This window comes from Sphaeramia orbicularis, chromosome 3 (genome assembly GCF_902148855.1).
Source record: "Sphaeramia orbicularis chromosome 3, fSphaOr1.1, whole genome shotgun sequence".
NCBI lineage: Eukaryota > Metazoa > Chordata > Actinopteri > Kurtiformes > Apogonidae > Sphaeramia > Sphaeramia orbicularis.
Genome location: NC_043959.1, coordinates 42,903,278 through 42,926,504, shown reverse-complemented (window position 1 = coordinate 42,926,504; position 23,227 = coordinate 42,903,278). Strand labels below are relative to the sequence as shown.

Here is a 23,227-nt window from a genome sequence, read left to right as displayed (position 1 = left end):
ATAAAGAACACAACTGGATCAAATTGCAAACTCAAGTCCTCATAGAATAAAAGGTTTTTCAGTATGGTTCTAAAGGTTTGGGTTGTCATTAGAGGGTCAGATTCTCTTGTTTTCATGTTAAACTTTGAGGTTTAATTTAACGCCGCCTAACATTAAAATCAGAGCCTTCTGTTTGGATGGACTGTTTCGGCTGTGTCTTTAAGGGTTGTTAAATCAAAGTGCATTTTTAACTGCAGGCATGCACACACGAACAGGACAATCATTATGTCTGTGTGTCTGTAATGGTTTACATCAGGAACAAATGTAGTGTTCTACTTATTTTTGATCATCAGTAACACCATTGGTTGGGTTTGACTTGTTACAGGATATTTCAAAGAAGCTTCAGGTCTTTATTTTAATCAGTAAATTAGCAGAACCAATGTGTTGAGAAATAATCATTACAGAGTATTTATGTTATTAATCAGTAACAATGGTGCTTGTATCTAACATTCAGACTGTAAATTCATAAACCACCAACCCTCATCTCCACTATAACCAGTCAATAATCAATCTGAAAGAAATAATCTGGACTCAAACAGTTAGAGTTTCTGAGTCTTAAGGTCTATTTGGCTTTTTTTTTTTGGGTTCATACATAACAAGAAATGCTTCATAAAAACTCTCCCTGTAAAAGGGGAGTTAACAGATGTTTGGCATGACTCAGAAATGATATTCACTGTGACATGTAGCAGCATTATGTTGGTTAGAAGAAAGAAAACTGAAACATCTGTTGGTGAAGCAGAAACTGGCCAGTATGATCCTGTATCATATCATTACACCATCTGAAACAGGGTGAAGTCAAGGGAAGGTTAACATCTGGTCAAAAAAAGTTAAATTATAATAAGCTACACCAAACTTATGTTTTTGGTTACTTCAATTTTCAGGAAAATGTATTTTGAAATGAGAAAAAATTTGTGAAAAAAATTTGTGGAGTTTTATGAGTGTGAATGTTTGGAAAGTGACGAAGTTTTCTGCTGTCATTCTGGGTTCATTTTATAAACTCTCATAAACTAAATTTATTCCAAATACATTGATATTTGACTATTATATTATTTCTGTCATATTCTAAACACACAGTGTTTAAAATTAATAAATGTATAGATCTATGAAAAATACATTTGAATATAATGTTAATATTATTTGTATGTTGTAAATATTGTAAAAAAAAAAATGTATAAGATATTGATAATTGAAATAAAAAAGGTTTAATTTAATGTTTACTTTCGTTGTCATGTTTTTGGCTTTGTCCATCTGTGACGCTGCCATTTGTCAAAACTCTTGCTATTGAGGTGTGACAAAATATTTTTTTCCTCTAGCTAATTATTAGATTGTAAAATAGAGGGTTTAAGGTATACACTGAATATATTTTAGGATGAAAATGTCATAGGAACTTCACTTTTGAGAACTTTGTAATTCTTGCAAAAAATAGCCGTTAATTTTTGTCCATCTGTGACGCAATAGTTTTTGATATTTTTCATTTAAAAATATTTAAAACAAAATTTTGCCCTTTGAGTATGTTTAAAATGGCATTTAGACCTTTCCAATCATGTGTAATATTTGTCTTAATCTTGTCTGGTTCAAAAATTATGAATCCAAAAGTAGTGGACAGTCCATCTGTGATGCCCTTGACCTCACCCAACAACAGACCTGATGCCGTACAAACATGGATCAAACATTAGCCGTAACTCTGAGGTTTAATGTGCCAAAAAAAAAGAAATGTATTATGAGACAGAACAGCCATCATTTATTTTTGTTTTTTTGTTTGTTTGATTTTTGTTTCTAGAAGCCCAAACAGATGAACAGTAAAGCCTGTGGTGTTCTATTAAAACCACTGAAGCAGGTACATTATTTTGGCACAAATAAACTGTGAAAATATACTGTGCTTTGCTTGGCCTGGTTTGGTAAAGTAAAAAGTTTAAGGCACAGCAATGGTTCAACAAAAAGTGCCACTCGATGCACTGATAAAGAAAAAATATATCCTGAAGTAGATGCAGATGATGTTTGGATCACATGCACTTTCTGTCATTTGTCTAAAACTGAGAAAAGCTGGTGGCAAAAAAAAAAAAAAAAAAAAAAAATCAGAAAGAGGACAATTAGTGAATTTCCTTTCCAGATCAATGTTTGGAGTGAAAATATGCACAAAAATAACAACCACTGCTATTTTACTGTATTACAATTTTAAAGTTGTAACCTGACCACTGAACAGGTGAAGTCTAAAGGCCATGATAAATACAGTAAAAACAGTGTCTTCAGGTCTGAAATCCAAACAATATCACATCTATCTTTGTGGTTGAGATCATGTTTACATTCTAGTGTCATGTCGTCTACATTTCACTGTTTAAAGAGCTCAACTTCTGTTTCAGATAACAGTCTTCTGTGATTGTCAGTCTTGTAAAGTCTTTAAAAATTGACTTGTCCTCCTGACTTTTTCACTATTAGGTTGTAAAATACGAAATAGATGTGTTGTATAGTAGTAAATATGATGCATTTCAGTATGGATAACTACATCATTGAGCAATTTCATCCCAAAAATCTTTCCATTCATAAAGATATTTGAAGCTTGTTTTTCTTGTCGCTCTTTGACTCAGAGAAAAAAGATTTGTGATGTTATAAAAATACACTGAAATGTTCTTGAAAAAAGGCTTTGACCGCTCTCCAGATTCTCATTAGTACTTGACTTATGAATTAAAGTGGTTTGTTCAGTTAAAAGGAACAGCTGTGGTCTCATGGATATCAATAATGAAGCCAGTATGAGCGTCTCTTTACTTCAGGTGTTCAATGATTGAGATATCTCCTCTTTCTACATCCACACCATTCATGAGCAGACTGCCGTTTCTTGCCAGAGGTGTTGTCAAACCCTGCTGTCCGACCTCCTTCTCGTTCCTCTCATCGTTAAAGTTGCCCGACATGGTCCTCTTGGCCACCGAGAGCTCCGTAGCAGGACTGAACCCCAGATCAGTGGACAGTTTGCGTTTAATTGATGCGGCACGTTGGAACTTATCGTAGATCTCGATGCTGACACGTCTGCGTGTTTCTTTGAACTCTGCTGAGACGTTCGCTGTCCACTCAGCCGCATGAGCACGGATCTCTCCGACCTACAAGATGACGACGAGAGAAGAAAAAGAAGAGACAGGATGAGAGCAGTGATATATAAAAAGGAGATGCTGCTGTGATAAGCTGATTAACCTGTTTAACCCTGACCATATTTTCAGGGGAAAAACCCCTAAAAAGACAAATCCAAAGTAAATGAAGAATTACTTCACAATAATAAGGTTCATATGAATGTTCTTGGTGTCTATGGACATTTAGAGACCTCACAGAATCTATTCCCATTGTCTAAAATATTGTACAGGGTGGGGAAGCAAAATTTACAATATTTTGAGGCAGGGATTGAAAGACAGTGTATGACCAATTAGTTTATTGAAAGTCATGAGAATTTATTTGCCACAAGAAAACTGACATAATAGAAAATGTTTTTATTCTATGCGTCCTCCTTCTTTCTCAATAACTGCCTTCACACGCTTCCTGAAACTTGCGCAAGCGTTCCTCAAATATTGGGGTGACAACTTCTCCCATTCTTCTTTAATAGTATCTTCCAGACTTTCTCATAATAGTTTTGCTCATAGTCATTCTCTTCTTTCCATTATAAACAGTCTTTATGGACACTCCAACTATTTTTGAAATCTCCTTTGGTGTGACGAGTGCATTCAGCAAATCACACACTCTTTGACGTTTGCTTTCCTGATTACTCAAATGGGCAAAAGTTTCTGAAAAGGTATGGATAATAGTGTTAGGTATGATTATGACATCAATATATGTTTGGTTTCAAAACAATTGACATAGTGCCTGCTGAGAAAAAACAACTAAATGTTCATTGTAAATTTTGCTTCCCCACCCTGTATCTATTACTATGCCTGAGTAAACTGTAACAAACTAAAAGAGAAATTAGAATTTTTTATCCTCGCCTGTTTTTTTCCAGCTGGATTTACGATAACATGCATAAATTAATTGTTCGTGTCGGAGATTTTTAATAGTATATATTTCACCCCACAAAGATTAAAAATCATGTTTGAACATTAAAGTTTGCACTAAAATACACTTTTGATGTACTTCTATTAACATTAGGGTCTAAACTTTGAGCAAAAGTTGAAAAAAACATCCATTGTCCTAATTTATTATATTTTTATAGTAGATGAATATTAACATAATTTTTTCGGCTGATTAGGCTAAAAAGGTTAAATACACTGTTGTCCATAAAGTTGGAATAATAATAAGTGTAACTGACTCAGTGTGTAATCACTGAACCTTGTCAAAGGTGATTACTGATGTGTAGAAACAGGAATAAAAACAGAAATGTCTCTGAAAACAAAATTACTCCAACTGCATGGGCAATAGTGTACGAAGTGAAATGAAATAAAGACAATAAAAAAAAGACAACCTTGCTGGGATTCTACCCTCACACTCCATGTATAACATTTAAGAACATTTAAGTAAAAATTTTAAATACTTTATCCCATAAAGACCCAGTGCTACTTTTGTGGCGGTTCCAAAATATATTTTTTCTCTATATTTAAGCGATTTATCACCATTTATTATAATATTATCCACTGTATTTTGTGTTTTTTCAGTGAACATCAAGTATTTTCCTGTATTTAATTTACTGATCATGTGGATGTTCATAAAAGCTCAGATTAAAGTGTGTGTGTGTGTGTGGGGGGTTATTATATCAAAAACAGAGAAAACTGCAAAATCTATTATTAACTGAATATAAACCCAGTGTCTCCATCTACTGTCATTGATCAAACTCTATGGGTTATACTGTTGAATCAATAGAAGATGACGGTGTTTCCATGTTCACTACAGAGCCATGGGGTCAGGGTCATATCTGATGACCATGAAAAGATGACAAACTGCATTTTACACCAATTCTTTACATGTATTGATAGGATTAGTGGATCAGAAGTTATTAAACATTTTAGATCAGTAAATCGTTTTGGTTGTGGGTTGCTGTTTGGGTCTTTATGGGTTACATGAATGATAAACAAACACCAAAGTATGACATTACTTTCTCTATTTTGAGCCATGAGATGTGGTTCTTTATATTCAGTTTTAAAGTAAATATGTAAAGATATCAGACTTTGTTCAGATGCTTCTGCAGTGTTACATTTCACTATATTTTAGTATGATGTCAAACTTTTAAACTTTGATGAGACTGACTGAGTACTGAAAATGTTGCTTTTTGTTGTGAAAAACCACATCATGTACAATAATAGCTTTACCGTATTATCTGACCAGAAAGTCATCTCAGTTCTATTAAGACAATGTGTCTGTGACCAAAATAAAAATCCACAAAAGATAATTCAATCATGGAACAGTGATACGCTGAAATAACTAACAACATGTACATCAACCAAAGGAAAAGAGTCTGATATTACAACAGATAAACTGATGACATTTTGCTGAGTGTTTTTTTTTTATTTATTTTTTTAAATCTAATGTTAGATGTTTAATTAACTTTACCAGGATGAGTTACTTTCTCTACAAACTGACTTCACCGACTGCACTGCACTGAATCTAATACTGAAATCAGTGCATGGATAAATCAGTTTAGTGGCTCACAGTTATTGCATTAATTCCTTTCCATGTTCATGTAGATGAGTTAAACACCTTAGAGTTTGTTCTGACTAGAATTAAACCTCTCTCCTGCTTTTATTTTTATTTAAATGAGCCGTAAGAGAATTGAGGCCATAAAATGTTTCGATGGAAACAGAACATTTTAGGACATGTTGGTAAAACTTTCTTTTATTTGAAACATTTTTGTCTTTGTTTACAAATCTGACCAGGGTAAGCCACAAAAACCAGCATCCACTGTTCATGTGTCTATTAAAGGCAATAAAGCAGAGTTACAGAAACTGCTATAGCCTAATTAGAATGTTATCAGTGTACACAATTAATATCAAGTCAACTTTTTACCAAAATGTGTGGATGTAATATATGAATGTATTACTGAATAAATTAAAAACTCCAGTAAAACATCTGCATTTTAAGACCTATTGAAGAAAAATATGGGAGAGTTTGGTGGAACCGAGGGATTTTTTACACAAATTTTTATCTCTATGTAGAAGTTAATGGGATATTATCATTATATTAACATATATAACATATCATTTAAAATGCTGTAAAAACAAGAACAAAGAATCCCAGATGCGGCCAGTGGATATGAAAAGTTTCATTCATTTTGGTGCAAAAATCTAATTTTGTTGTGATTGTTGAATCCAGCATCAATACTGTTGGTGCAAACTGAGTGCAGAGTTGGAGCAGTGATGGTTGAAATCTGTAATTCAACAAATAAAACTACAGAATGCAGCTCAGTGGAAGGACATTAATCGCATTTAACTGGTCTTGACATATCTGGAGTCAGTAAGTCATTCCAAATGATGTCTATGTCCCTTGTGTTAAGATTGCTTTAAGGAGGGGATTTTGAAGATAATCCTAAATACTTGAACACATTTTTCCTTTCCACAACTTCACTGGAGTTTTTTTAGAATAATGATATTAAAAAATGGGAGCTGATTTTTATATATATATTTTTTTCTTTTTTTTGCCTTAAATCACATTTTTTCACATCTATTGTTGAGCAGCTCATTTTCGCATCATATCAAGGTCAACGCAAAAAAAAAAAGAAATGTGTGAACACAACCTAAGCATTATCTTTATTTCACAGTCACAAAAACGCGGTTGCAGGCCAGTAATATCTGTGTGTGTGGGATCACAGCAGGACTTCAGCATGAAAAGCCAGGGACATTACAGTGAACACAGACACAGTGGTCAGGTTTTCATCCTTTTAAGGGAATTTATATTGACTAACATGAATTTTGTAGAGACTTAAACAGACATTAACCCTAACCACAACATGCCTAAATTTTAACTTTACCTGAACCCCGACTAAAACAAAACCATTTTTAACCCTCAGATTTAATGACTTACATTTTGGGGATTGAAATATAACTGTGTAAACAGGTTGTATAACATAAAGAAAAGAAAGTATTTTAGGAACCCATTTACCATAATTCTAACCTTATGACAAATAAACCTTCCACAAATGTAATGTAATTTCACTCACATTAAAAGGACATGAGTTTTGTTCCTATAAGGTAGTGGAGTGTCAGCTTAGTCACATCCCCATAAAAGACATCACACACGATGCATCAGCACTAACATGTGTAGATGCCACACACGTATCTTTAATATATCGAATCAGAGATGCTGTATTAAGATGCGTATCACATCTGCCTTACAACTAAGATTCCCAACCCTAGTAGATCCCAAACTGTCATCTAATAATGTTTGTCTTGTGGGTACATCATGTCACGTCATCATATTCTTGAACTCTGTCTTGCTCCCTGAAACATTGTAAGATTAGATTTAATTTTAAATTCAGACTGTAACTTCAGTTCCATTCACACCTGAACCTAAAGCAGATGAAATACCTAATAAATCTAATAACATTAGAAATGATTTCCTCATTCTGGAAGGAAATCTGATTAATTTACATAAAATGTGTAATACCTACTATGCAGACATTTCTAAATGGATTTCCTGACAAACACATCATCACACCAGGTTTGAATGAAATGGTGCGTCTCTCTCTGGAGATGCTCACGGTAATGACCTAAGACTTTATGTGTTCACAGACAGATGATTGGATTAGAAAACAGTCTCATCACTGAAATGAAGTTAAGCACAGGGCAAAAGTTCAGGCTGGGACACAGCACTGAGTGTTACAGTACAGAAGGAGAGACAAAAATAAAACACCAAAAGACACAAAGAGACAGACACTCAGGATGGAGGAAAAACATTCACAGATGGATGACCGTACAAAAAACAAAAAGACACACAAAGACACTATGTGAAGGAATATAAGAACAGCGTCCTACCTCTTCTTTTGTCCTCTTAGAGATGACTCTCAGCCAGTCTCCAATCATGCTGAGGATGGCAGCAAAGTAGGCCAGCCCCACCAGAATCCAGAACCACACTACAGGTTTATAGTAGTCCAGATACTCTATGTCCGACCCACCTAAACACAGACACAGACAGCAGCTGTATTAGGGTGAACACAAACCACCCAACACCTGAAAATAAGTTTTGTTTTGTTATGACACATAGTTTTTATTAGTTATTTATCATTTTGTCATACAGAACATAAAACAACAAACAACAATCAGCAACAGATAATAGTCACAATCTAATAGTAATGATAATTTAGGTTACAGTTACGAAACAACAATCAAGTTACCTAATTATTTCCTTTTTAGAGCAGCAGTTTATAGCATTTCACAGGACTATGAGACAAACCACACATTGATTGTTTTTAAAGAAACTAATCCATTTGCCTCATCTTATTATGTAAAGTTCAGCTTGCAGCCTCAGCATAAATGTTAATTTCTCCAATGAAAATAAGTTTTAAAGTGTGTTTCTACCTGCTACAAAGTCCCCAAACCCGATGGTAGTCAGGGTGATGACCACAAAGTAAAGGGCTTCGAGTGCAGACCAGCCCTCGATGTGTTTAAAGATGGCCGCCGGGAGCGCCACAAACAGTAGGCAGCCAAACAGCACGAACAGTAGCGTGGATATGACTCGGATCTTCGTCTGACTGATGTCCCAGTGCTGCAGGAGAGAGACACACAACTTCAGCTTTACGTGTTCTACTGATCAGTTTGGTCTGTGTGTGATCAGTTCTCTTAATCTCATAGTTTCCTGAAGAGAGATGTTATGTTCCTGTTTGCTTATATTATTTCTCTTGAGTAATAACTGGCTGGTGTGGTAGGAAGCAGACTGTTAGACAGAATCAAATGTGAGTATTCTATCTGTATCTAATTCCTTGAAGAGGGTGGAGAGGTTATACCAGGGGTGAGAAACATGCAACCGACGAGCCAAAACCAGGCCACAAAGGGTCCAATCCGGCCCATGGGATGAATTTGTGAAATGAAAAAATTACACTGAAATTCAAGTATATCAAATTCAGTTTAGTTCAGGAGCCACACACAGAACAATATCATTTCAACTGGACCAGACCAGTACATACTGTGATAATACCATATAACCAATATAAACCCAAACTTTCTCTCTTTGTTTTAGGATAAAAGAGTAAAATTACCTGAAAAAATTTACATTTAGATACTGTCCTTTCACAAAAAATGTGAATAACCTCAACAGATATGAACAACCTGAAATGTCTTAAGACACAGGTGTCAAACATGCGGCCCGGGGGCCAAAACCGGCCTGCCAAAGGTTCCAATCTGGCCCACGAGATGAATTTACAAAGTGCAAAATGCAGAAATTATCCTGAAGATATTAACAGTCAAGGGCATCAAACTCTAAAATAATAGCATAATAACCTAGAAATAATGACTCCAAATTTTCTTCTTGGTTTAATGTGAAAAAATTAATGACATTATGCCTCTAAATAATGGCAACACCAATTTTTCTCTTTGATTTATTGCAAAGAATATTAAATTCTGATATCCTTTAACAAAAAAATGTCAATAACCTGAACAAATATGAACAACCTGGAATGTCGAAAGAAAAATAAGTGCAATTTTAACAATATTCTGCCTGTTTTGTGCCCTGGTAGATCTGATCTGTAATGCACATGTAGAAATCATAAGTTGAGGCACAATATTGATAAAATTGCACCTATTTTTCTTCAGAAATTTCAGTTTTTTTCCAGTTATTCACATCTTTTTTTGTTTTGGATAGAAATAGTTTCATCATTTAATGTTATTTTTTGCACTAAAAAATTTGGAGTTGTCATTATTTATAGGTTATTATGCTATTATTTTAATGGTTCTGGCCCGCTGGAGATCAAATTAGGCTGAATGTGGCCCCTGAAAGAAAATGAGTTTGACACCCCTGTCTTAAGAGAAGTAAATTTTAACAATATTGTGCCTGTTAATGTTTTGTGCATTTGTAGATCCACTGCAATCTGTAAATTGGATTTCACTTGTGTAAATCAGAAGCTCAGGCATAATATTGTTTAAATTGCACATGTTGTTTTAAAAAAGAAATTTCAGGTTGTTCATGTTATTCACATTTTTTTAAGGATAGGTTATGAATGTCAACATTTTCATTTTGCAATTTTACTTTTTCACCCTAAAACATAGAGAAAAGTTAGGAGTTGACATTACTTATAGGTCATTACATTGTTGTTTTACTGGTCTGGCAAGTTTAGATCAAATTAGGCTGTATGTTATGAGGGCCCCTCATAGTATGTGCCCCTGAATTAAAACAAGCTTGTCATCCATGGGTTATACCAGGGGTGTCCAATCCTGGTCCTCGAGATCTACTATCCTGCATGTTTTAGATGTATCCCTCTTGCAACACACCTGATTCAAATGATAAGCCTACCATCAAGCTCTGCAGAAGCCTGATAATGACCGTCAGGTGTGTTGGAAGAGGGACACAACTAAAACATGCAGGATAGTAGCTTCTAGGACCAGGATTGGGCACCCCTGAGGTATACAAATGAGGTTTTTATTAATAATATGTAGAAAAAATGTCCCAAAGCCAGAATTCTGAGTGGAAATTTGGAAATGCCCTTATCTTACAACCTAATAAATAAATAACATACTCTTGCAGGAATGTTCCAGTGCCTCAGAAATACAAGGATATTTGTATAAGACACCAGAAAGTGACTGATCACAAGACTCCAAACCCTCTTCAGATAAACCAAGGCCCAATGCACACATGATATAACACTAACAAAGAGACACTGTTTTCTGGAGGCATATGATCATCATTATCATCATTATCCTCATCACCACTGACCAGCAAGCTCAGAGCTCAAACACAAATAAAACATGATTATTATGTAAATGATGTATAGGATGAAGAGGGGTCATTATTGAACTGGACATGATGAAATTGGATAATAATGACCGACACAATTCATTACTCAATAACCTGATGCCTTTTGGGTGTCTAAGAATCGGGTTATTAAGAGTCTGGTTTAGACCAGCTCTAAAAGTAAAGTATCATGGGATAATTTCTGTTATGATGTGGTGCTGTATAAACAAAATCTCATTGATTGATTGGTTGTGTACAACACTTTGGTCAACTGTGTTGTTTTGAAAGCACTTTATAAATAAAGTTGGGTTGAGTTGAGTTACAAATAAGAATTAAGAATTCAACAAAGCTGCATAATAAATTATTCTTAACATACAAATATGAATACGTCATAAATACTAAAGACAGAATAAAGCTGCTTACACTTTACAACAAGTCCATCATAGTGTTTTTTAGCAGGATGTGATTAATAACTGCTTCAAGGATTGGACAATTATTCTAATAATGGAGAGTATATTTGCACTTGGGTAAGAATAACCACGCAGCAGCTTTTAAAGCACTCACACAAAATATTTAGCATAATAAGTAAATTTGCATGGGTGGATCACAATTTTGCCAATGAAACCAATGCCATATTATCGCTTTTATTAGTAATTTTTCAGCTTTAAAGGCAGCTTAGTTATATTTAGGGAGAGAAATTAGCTGGTTGTCAAAGATTGTGCTTTGATTTAAAATAGATCTTTCACAGCAATAACCACAGCTGCCAAAGGGTTAAATATGTGCAATTCGACATAAGTAACAAATGGTGAAACATCTGATTAGGAATCTATATGACGACTGTTCCAGCTCTCTCTTTAACATATAGTTATTGTATGAACTGCCCCCTGAGGTGTTCACAGTCTTCACTCTGATTTCACAAACACGCTTAACTCGATGAACTTTTGTCCCTGGTGCTCAGGGAAATGTTTGTATTCATCATGAGTCTGTTACGTCCAACACCCTGAGAGCAGCTGAATGAACAAACTGTATATCCAGGGTTCAGGTTTCAGCTCATTTTCAGTATTATAGAGGAAATGATTCACAACAGTAACTTCAACTTTGGAAAGTTGCATACAACCTAAAAGAGCTTTGTTGATTATCATGGGATCTGGAGTTCATTATAGCATGCTAATGCTTATTTCTATTCTATTCTATTCTATTCTATTCTATTCTATTCTATTCTATTCTATTCTATTCATGTACCCATCACCAACATCATCAACGTCACTTTGCTTTTAAAAAGAAATCCTCCATATGCAACATAAAAAACAGTAGAGCACAGACCTGCACCAAGACTTCACAGTCCTGAAATTCCAGTAAACACCCATTTATGTTAAAAATGTCCCATACCCCACTACTCTGACCAAATTTTAGGAAAAGCAATGCCGTTATCTTAATAAACAGACTAATAAACAAACATGAGCAAATATAAAGTTCAGTATCTCCCTGAAGGTGGTGATTAACAATTGATCAGCAATAATCATTTAATAAAGTGTTAAGATCAATTTTTTTTGTCAACGGTGAAACCAAATATCACCCTTAATAAATTAAAAACAAAAAATTAAACCTTTTACAACTTGCCTTAAAGGGAAAGTAATGCATTTCAATTAAACTAATGTTGCTCCAGTACACAAAGCATAGACTGAATGGAACATTGAAATCATGATGTCAACCACTGGACTCTGAACACACACTTTTAAGACATTACCGAAATATTTTAACGAGATCATGTTTTTTTTTTAGCAAAACTAGATATAATCAATGAATGCCACTCATTTATATTTTTTCTTGTCATGACTGTGCACCTCAACACTCTTACTTTGAGAATCAGGAGCTGTTATCAAATAAGTATCAAATATGTGTTGTTCATGTTAAAGCTGCAGGAAACCAGCTACAAAAACTCTAAAAATACACACCATCTACACTTCCAAATCAAAAGGCTAAATATAAATATATGACCTGACACTGTTTCATGCTGTTATAAAAAAGTGAAGCCACTTTTCACTACAATCACGTGTCTGTGTTCAGGTAAAATGTGATCCATGATCAGTGATTCCTTATTTAACCCCTGCCTGTCTGAAAACAGCAGAGACTGGACACAATCTGCTTCATAGGGTAGATTTTCTGTGACATAAAAATACAAGGAAGCAGTAGATGCAGAAGTCTTGTGTCCTCCCAGAAAATCTGAATTACAATATGTTGAAAGTGAATTATGGATTTTTTTATGACACTAAAAAACTATTAAGCCCTGAAGCTTTAAAATGTCCATATTATGTTGAGTAAACAAAATGGGAGCTTCAGTCAAGGATTTGTGGTCATCAGTGTTTCAGCTGGATATGGGATAAGATCTGGGATATTCTTAGTTGAAGTAGTAGTAGTAGTAGTAGTAGTAGTAGTAGTAGTAGTAGTAGTAGTAGTAGTAGTAAGTAGGTAAGTCAGAGCTATGCATTGGATGATGCCTGCAGTGATCATGTTCTTTAATTTTCATCCTAACTGATGCAGTGAGTAGCTTCTCATTTCTTAAACAACCCTCTATTTGATAGAGAGAAAAAAGATTGGAATGCTTCAGTGGAAAAAGGTTATGTGGTCTGATGAGTCCAGATTGACCCTGTTTCAGAGTGGTGGGTGCATCAGTGTGAGAAGAGAGGTGGATGAAGTGATTACCCGTCATGCCTAGTGCCTACAGTATGAGCCTGTGGAGGCAGTGTTATGATCTGGGGTTGATTCGGTTGATCAGAGAGGTATTGAAAAGAGTATGTTAACCCTGAGATGAGGGAAACTCTAGGTTTTCTGTTCCAGAAAGAGAGGTAAGTCAAGCCTCGAGCCTGTTACCATGGTAACTTAGTCCGTGAACATAACCTGCTTGCTGGCAGGTTTTCTATAAGAAACCCTAAGTTTCACCTGTCTCCGATGTGAAACACGTTGTTAGACATGGGTTGTTCACACCAATGATTTAAAAGCACCGTTAATACACAGAGGATTTTCAGACCTCAAATAGATGCACAATCATTTCCTGATGAATATCTGTTAATCAAATATCTTTCTATTTCTATCTATTTGGGGTAGGACATTTTAAGCTCAGCTTCTTCCCATTACTCTTCCTTCTTCCTACTTCCACCCATTTCAGACATATTTTATTCCTACTTATGTTCGAAATAAAGTTTATCATTACCATTACCAATTCAATCTTATAGCATCGATGTCGAGGTATCTTCACTACTATCTTGAAAATGACAGCATATGTCACAGTATACAGCAGCTAATAATAATAATGCCATTCTCTGCACTATTGAGATCATTTGTCATCCAGTACACATCATCACAAATGTGGGAGCCAAGTGACCTGGCTCTGTACATGACTCCTGCATACTCTACTGAATACCACTTTGTATCCCCTGTATGCTTGAATTAGGACTTCTTGTTCCAGTGCAGTGAAATAAATGGCATGCTTGTTGTCAGCAGTTGCCATGGTGAATCCAGGTATCGAGGCTCCATTGAAGATGGCTTTGTATTGTGGTTTGTGCTTGTGCCTAATTCTGGGTAAACAGAGTTAATTGAACTAATTCAAAGCCACTGTTCTGGAACCGTATACTCAGAGTTTCTCAGCTCAGAGTAAGTCAACTTGGAGTTTAGGATTAGACTCAGAGTTTGTTGAACCTGTTTTCTGGAATACCCCCCAGGTCTAGGTTCAGCAACATTATGTGTCTATAGAATGTTGTGACACTACATACTGTATGTTCATCAAAACAATGCACCAGTGAATATAGGCTGCAATCAACGTTAAAGGTGGTTCAAAGAACCATTAGTGTGTGGGACTTTTTTAGGACTGGCTATTTATGTTTAAAACATCTGGTCAGTGATTAACAAGTCTTGCAGATTCAACATGTGTTAAAGAAGCAGTAAATGTATTAAAACAAACAAGGTAAGTAAAAGCTTCACACAGGTCTCAGGTGCAGAGTCAGCTTTAGTGCGTTACAGGATGAGGGGTGGTAAATAAAGGATGCACTGTGCATCATTACATAGCTAGATGTGGTGAGTATGCTCTATAAATAAATCTAACGTAGTTTGGATATTTCTGAATCTGTTTTATTTATATTGCACAATATATTTGGGTGAATTAAACCGGTGCTTCCCATGCTGTAAATCAATTATGCTAATATTGGATTTTCTGTATCCATGAGGTGAATTTCTTAATTTGTCTGGAGGTTAATTTATTTACCTCAATTCACCTTGATTACTTTCCCACAAAATGATATCCTCATATACACAAATGAAAATGAAATTAGCAGTTTTCACCCTCTGCATATATTTCAGGTAAATCAACTCAATCACATTTTGGCCTAAAACCTTTTTTTTTTTTTTTTACAAAATCATTGAGGTTATTGTTCATAGTGCTCTGATGTGAATTATCTATATTCTACAGACAAACAGCCACCTACAGAGCGAACATTAACCTAACTAACAGCTCTCCTATGTGTGCCTGTCATGCTGGCAGCCAGACGTTAGTCTGGTTTTGTCTGTCTTTTATGTTTGTTTGTCACTTCCTGTTTTATTTTGTTAAGTTTCCCCTCATGTGTCTTGTCTGTCGTCTTTACTTCCTGTTCCCTGATCGTTCTTACCTTTCACCTGATTACCTGTCTCCGCCCTGACTTGCTCCACCTGTGTCTAGTTGTCTTCCCTCCCTTTTGTGTATTTAAACCCTGTCTCTTCCCCCTGTCAGTCGCCAGTTTGTTACTCTTGCAGTACTTACCAGCGTTCTGATCTTGTCTGTCTGTTTTTGGATTCCTGTTTTTGACCCGTTTTTGCTTACCCGGTTTTGCCTACTGCCTGCTCCCTGTCGGTTTTTTCTGCCTCATCTGATTCCCCGGTTCTGATCGCCTTGCCTGACTTTTGGTACGTGAGTTATTTGTCTTACCCTTATGTTCTGTCGCCTGAGTAATAGCTTGCCTGTGTATGACCTGTTTCCGTCCCTGACCTCCCTTTGCTTCTCCCCAGTCGGGAAAAAGACCCCGCTAACCACACGGGGAGACGGGTTGTCGTTCTCGGTCCGGAGGACTGATTCGAAGAGGAAATTACCACCTATTATCCTCAAGATTTTGTCAATAATATTTTTCCTACACCTGTGTGTGTGATTAATAAATTCTTTGAACTTAACATCTTGACTCTGAGTTCTGCTTTTGGATTCTGTGCCTGTACTAGCGCCATTACAGTGCCTGTCTGCTTCTATCTGTATGTAGTACATGTTTGTGCAGACTCACCACAAACATCTTCTCCACTCTGGCAATTCCTTTGCCAAATATGGTGCCGAGCTGATCCCCAACACCAGCCAAAAGAAAACCAAACAGAGGTATCCCTAATAAAGCATAGACAATGCAGAAGATTCTTCCACCTTCAGTGTGTGGAGAGATGTTCCCAAAACCTGCAAAGATGAAATGAAAGCATTACAAGAGCTAAATATTTCACAATTAAACACCTCAGTCCTTAATAGTTACAGTGCAAGTGATGCTTTGGTTAAAATAATGACAAAGCTTCTCTGAATCTAGAGGCAACTTTTTAAATTAGTTTTAAACTATGATGACATTTTTCCAGCAGCCACTTCATGTTGTTCATCTGACCGCTATAAGATTAATTTCTTATGATTAAATTCATCATTTTGAGCCGTATGACAACACTGGGTGGCCTTACATTTCAGTAAAGCTTGGTAGATATTGGATTTTATTTATTTATAAAGCACTTACTAGAATTTCATCACCTTAGATCAGTATGTTACTATTGTTAATGTGTGCAACTCAAGAGCATGATTTTATTACATTGAACCAGCTGTTTTTACTGATCTCATGAGTAAAACTGGAGTTTTATTCATTAACCTTGCTTTATATTAAGTTCCATTTTCCATTTTAATTTTCACTGTGTGTTACTTTTAGCTGTTGTTGTGTCGGAATCCTTTGCCTTACATTTAATCTGTCTCATAGATGTTAATGGTTCCAGCTTTCCTTCATTCTTTCCTAAATTAGACTTAGGTTTTGTTTTTTTTCCATGTTTCAGTTTTATTGCTCTCATCACTATTATCTCCAGTATTGCTATGCTATGAATTAAATCTTTACCTCAATGTAATATGAGATTAGATAAGGGTTGAATGCATGAAATTTTAATTAATTTGTTTGTTTAGTATCCTTGGATTAATCTTCCAAATAATAACTCTACAACTAAGTGTGAGTGGCAGTGTGTCCACTTCTAAAGGTATAGCAACATTTTAATAACAAGTGACAATGAAAAAAGATGAACATATAGAAGATGACAGATTCACAAGGATAATGTAAATAGACCGTCTGTAAAGAGGCACATAGGACAGTTCAAGCATGGAAATTGCCTTGTACACTAGTTTGATTATATGCAGGAAATAACATCCATGAAAGGAAACTTATCCATTTCCAACAGCAGCACAGAAGTAAGTCATGCTACATAACTTATATAACAGCTTTCTACAGAGGCTTTTACATAGAAACATGAAAAACTCATATGCAGTTAACATGAGACACACAGGAATGTGATAAATAATATGCCTGAAGGTGATACACAGAACAAAGCTACTGGATCACTGATTGTTTTTATTATCTGTGAGTGTTTGTGTTGGTGTGCAAATCCCACCAATCGTTGTGATGACAGTCCCAGCAAAGAAGAAGGCGGAGCTCCGGTCCCACATGCTGCTGTGGTTGGTCAGAGGTCCTGCAGGGTTTACTCCTGAACGCATTGCAGTCACTATATTCTGCAGAGACAGAGAAAGACTATTTCATTCATCATATTAACACACAAATTTTTTTCACTAGTTTTTGACATAGTTGAGGCGAAACAGTGTAATTTTGAGTGTGGTGAGGAAATATCTTATGACCTATGAGATAACTAAATCTCATGCATGTGAAAGTCTCAGCAGGCTTTACTGGTTCAGAACTGGGAGAAGCACTGGTTTAACTGGAGATAAAACATCCTCCTTGTATTCATGAACACTGCTGGAGCTGTCCATGGTGCTGATTCTACACTGGCATAATTATAACTGTGTGTTTGAGGGAGGTGTGTCTCACCTTCACCAGCTCCTCCATTTCACTGTGGTTCACACAGGAGTGTCTGGACAGAAACTCCAGCTTCTGGGACAGGATGGACAGACGCTGGGCACTGAGAGACAGAGAGAGAGACAATGATACTGAGAAAAATATACATTTCACCATGTGTTTTCACATTCCTCAGCGTACACACATTCTCAAAACACCAAGGTCTTATATTTTTCTTACAAAGACAAAAGCAAAGTACTATCTATATAACTCTAGATTGGGAGTAATAATACCTTTATCTAGGAGGGGTCAAGCTGCAGAGAATCAATCACTAGTATACTGTTAATATTTCAAAACACTTTAACCATGATGGAAATACACTGTTGTTCATGAAGATGGAATGAAATACTTTCACCTCCTCTCATGAAATGATTCATTAATGATAGATAATGTGTGAGTGGGATTCAGTATGTAACCATTGCATCTGGCCAAAGGTGATTACTGATGTGTATAAATAGGAATAAAGACGAATGTGTCTGAAAACAAAATTACTCCAACGTTAGTGGCAACAGTATATTATTTGTTGGTATAAATAGATGCTTGGCCCCAGGGCAATCCATGACAAAGAAAGAAACATTTAAAAAATGTTTTTGTTTTTTTTTTAAGTGTTTTTTTGGTGGTTTGGAGCAAATAAACCACACTGTGAGGTGCTGTCAGAAGGGGATGATACAGGCTATGTTACACAAGACAGACCTTTTTTTTTTTTTTTTTTTTACAACTAATTATGTCTTTTCCTTGTATGGAAACATTCTACATCACACAGCTCATTTCACATAACTCAGTCAGTGTTTCCTTCTCTTGTGAGCATTAACTCCTCTTTTAAAAATCTTAAAACCACTTCAAGTCAGTGGAGTGACAGCAATCTTCTCACTGTTAAAAAAAAAAAAAAAGAAAAGAAAGCTCTGCGATGACACTTAAATAGAAAACCTCTCTAAAAGGTCCCCTTGTCATTTGACTTACACCATTCCTGTCTATGAAACAATATCTCTTTAAAGAAATGAAAAGTTAAAGAGTATAACAGGTGATGAGAAAAAAGAAAACAAGATGGTGGTCTGTGGAATAGGTAAATATGATAAAGTAAATGACTTAATCCTGTTATTTGGGCTCAGAGGATAAATATACAGCACTTGTTGCTTGATGTTTTAAACAAACCTTTCAAACGTCACCCCTTCTCAAAGAACAAGGAGGCAATGACAGTGGATGAGTGAGCTAGAGAGTCTATGAGGAGAAAGAGCAGCATTAGTGTGAAAAAAGATGTGAAACTGTGCATCTTGACAGCACAACAGAGGGGGAAAGCCATGAAAAATAAATCGCAAAATGTATATTTATTTCATGCACTGAAGAAGGCAAAATGCAACCTATTTGATGGTTTTATATAGAAAAATTAAATTAAATTCAGGAATCTTCAATCACTAAAAAAATTAGGCAGCATTTTTTGGTCATGTGACCTAGCTCAAGCGTGAGTCTAAGATTCCCTTTGAGCCTTTATTAAACTGACCCAGTGAAGACAGAAAGGACACAAGGGAAAGAGAGAGTATGGGAATAACATACAAGAATGATCCTCAGACCAGAATCACTGTCTATGTGGGATGTGCTCTACTGGGTGGGCCACCAGGGCACCAGGTTTTATTACTATTATTTAAGTTTTAGTTATTCATTTATTTTAGGAAAAACATATATAGTTTACTTTTAACAAATGTTGAAGACACTTGACTAAATTAAGCTAACATTCACCTGAAACTAATGATGTAGCTTCATTTACATCGTATATTACAACATTTTATTGTTCTATATTGTATTACATATGGATGTTAGAGCTCAATTTTCCAAAGACCTTTGACCTCATTCACTGACGTGTTTAATGTTAATTATTTTTACATCTTGAAAATCCTACTAATGTTAACATTTACAATTAAATGTAACCAGTCCATGAGGTGTTCTTTACAGTATAATGGTGATGAATACTGATTGGACAGGCCCCCTGGGAGTTTGGCCTTGGGCCCAACTGGCTCTGCAATCACCACTGAGTGTAAAGAACAGATGGTTTAACTGTCAGTCAGTCAATGGGGCAGATGTATAATTAAGCTGCCTACCTCTCATGAGGCTTCTCCAGAGATCTGAAGACTTCTGCTCCCATCACCAGGTACAGAACCACCAAAAGAAAGAGGGCTGTCACCGTCTTCCTTTTCATCACTGTGGCAACCACCTACAACACTTGAGCTGATCAGTCGATTACATGCATTCAGTAGGTGAACTGACAGTCTGTGATAATTAGTTCAGTTTCCCCACAGTGTCAAAAAGCCCCTGTAAAAATAACAAACTATGCTGGCAATCACAACATGGATTTTTGTTTTGCATTTACCTCACTCTCCTCTCGGGGAGTCATTGTGATTGGCTTTGTGGAGAAGGAGAGGCGGGGCTTGGTGTTTTGAGTGGCGGATTTAGGATCCAATAAGTCTGGAGCTGCCACTGTCAGAAGATAGAAGAAAATGTCATTAAAATGTCTCCTCCATTTCTTTCCACACACACTTACTCCAGTTTAGCACATTTGGTTATTAATTTTAGAAACCTCTAAATATATCACCTTGGATCTTTCAATCCCATCAAAAGCCTGAATAACACATAGGTGTTTAGGCAAGTCCTATGCCTTTTATTTTATAATGCCGGGTCACATGTCATCTCTGTTTTTACTGTAACTGGTTGGTGCTCTGATAATCATGAAACATGAAGTGAAGAAGTGAGAGCGGTGTGCATCATTAATGACACAAGCTTTGTGTAGCTGACACATTAGGCTTTTAAAGACACAAAAGTGAGGGAGCATAGGTGGGGTTAGGGCTCTTTTCAGTGAATGTAAATGCTTTTAAGCAGCTAAGTGAGTGTAATGTGATTTAGCTGTGAAGACAAGAGTTCTGTAAAGCAGATCAGGTGCCCGAACCGACTGAATGGAATGAGTTGAAAAAGAGAACAGAAGCAAAAAGGAACTGATGGAGAGGGTCAGGAGGTGGGAGTCTGCACATAAATCACTCCCAGACACAGTAGGACACAGGCACAAGAAAAACGGTTTATACAGGCAGTGATAGGCTCTAACAATTTGTACATTTACCGATATAATGGATAATTTCATTGCAGAACTACTGTTTAAGAATCACTGAACCACAATGAGCACACTGCCAACTATATATATATACATACATACATACATATATATATATATATATATATATATATATATATATATATATATATATATATATATATATATATATATATATATATATAAAATCTTTAGTCATATATTTTTTTCGCTATAAAATAAATAAAATAAAACTGCATGGACTTTCATTGTTTAACAGATTAAGAATAGACATAAATGAATAAAACAGATGGCCTCACTGTCTATTAGAAGCATTCCACATCTGTGTGTGTCTTTCTAATCTCCATTTTGTCTCTTTCAGATTCAGATATTTGTTATTTATCCCTAACTGGGAAAGTTAAGGAGATTGTAGATAGATAGATAGATAGATAGATAGATAGATAGATAGATAGATAGATAGATAGATAGATAGATAGATAGATAGATAGATAGATAGATAGATAGATAGATAGATAGATTGATTGATTGATTGATTGATTGATTGAACATCAAACTGAAAGTGATCAGTAAATGTGAAATCAAGCTTCAAACTATTTAACTTATCAAGGGTTTTTCTAAGAGTTTTATTTTCATTTGTTATTTTTCCTTCACTGTCAGTATTTCTAAGGCTAGTATTGGCACAGATACTCTGGCTGCAAATTCCTCCAGTTTGTAAAACGTTCTCTCAGCGTCAATCAACCAATCTATCTCTGAATCTGACCTCCTAAAATGAGGAGCAAAATAAGGTTACTGAAGTTCAGGTGAATTGACTCTATTAAATGTTTGCTAAAGCTTGTATAGTTTTTTTTTGCGGCCCATCTCAGCGCAGAAGTTGAAAAGTTTAGCTGCGTACATATTGAATGAATTAAAAACATGCAGTCAGTGGATTTCAGCGCTCTAAACCTTCTGGAGCTCCATCAGGTTGTCTCTGTCTGTACTTACTCCTTGCTGTTATCCAATGCCCTCCGCTCTCCTCTTCTCCTCATCCGACGCTCTCTCTGCCTTTCGGGGAATTTTTCCTCCTCTGCGTTTCTCCTCCCTGCGGTGCTGAAGCTGCGGGACGGACAGGAGCTCCGTTTTCCTTCTGCTGCCCTCCTCCTCTCTCACAGCCGGTCGGACTGTGGACAGGCAAATAAGCTGTCCGGTCTCCACCAGTGACACCACAGAACTGTCCGCGTACTTCTGCTGTGTCCCATCCACTCTGCCCCTGCGCGCACCCGCTTTTGAACGCACTGGCAGGAGACCACACCGAGAGGCCAAAGGAGGAGGAGGAGGAGGAGGAGGAGGAGGAGGAGGAGGAGGAAGAGGAGGAGAGAGGAAGGGGAGGAAGAGGAGGAGAGAGGAAGAAGAGGAGGAAGAGGAGGAGAGAGGAGGGGAGAGGAAGAAGAGGAGGAAGAAGAGGAGAGATGAAGAAGAGGAGAGAGGAGGAAGAGGAGGTCGAGGAGGAAGAGGAGGAGAGAGGAGGAAGAGGAGGAGAGAGGAAGAAGAGGAGGAAGAGGAGGAGAGAGGAGGAAGAGGAGGAGAGAGGAAGAAGAGGAGGAAGAGGAGGAGAGAGGAAGAAGAGGAGGAAGAGGAGGAGAGAGGAGGAAGAGGAGGTCGAGGAGGAAGAGGAGGAGAGAGGAGAGAGAGGAGGAAGAGGAGGAGAGAGGAAGAAGAGGAGGAGAGAGGAGAGAGAGGAGGAAGAGGAGGAGAGAGGAGGAGAGAGGAAAGGCAAAGGGGTGGAGGTGAGGACACAGGGAGGTGGATCCTACACCTCACTGGGGTTCACAGGACCTGAGAACCTTTAACAAACCCCAAAGTCTCAGGCTATATGCTCGTCCACTAAACTTAAAGTGGCATCAAACTGAATATTGTATGTACTGAAATATATGATCATATATGATCATACATGAGGAGATAACGAGACCACCAGTTCCAGAGTAAAATATGACCATCTCAGAGTTTGGCCATTTGGTGAGTGAATAAGTACATGCAGATTTTATAGTGAAACATATTTATTTGGTGATGAAAGTACATTTTATGCCTAAAGTGCTTGTAGATAAAATTCAGACTTATAGCCCAATAGATG

At 36.5% G+C, this 23,227-nt stretch overlaps 1 protein-coding gene across 1 annotated transcript; it reads right to left on the bottom strand.

Annotated features, from left to right (window-relative positions):
* Positions 1 to 1,518: 1,518 nt before the first annotated feature.
* Positions 1,519 to 22,363, bottom strand: kcnk2a (potassium channel, subfamily K, member 2a). Its single transcript, XM_030160193.1, has 9 exons — positions 22,102 to 22,363; positions 20,389 to 20,495; positions 20,120 to 20,232; positions 18,000 to 18,090; positions 17,569 to 17,686; positions 16,179 to 16,339; positions 8,517 to 8,703; positions 7,974 to 8,113; positions 1,519 to 3,131 (listed from the first exon to the last, which is right to left on the bottom strand). Coding segments are annotated over exons 1-9 (1,251 nt in total). The 5' UTR covers positions 22,103 to 22,363; the 3' UTR covers positions 1,519 to 2,798.
* Between the last annotated feature and the right edge of the window lie 864 nt (positions 22,364 to 23,227).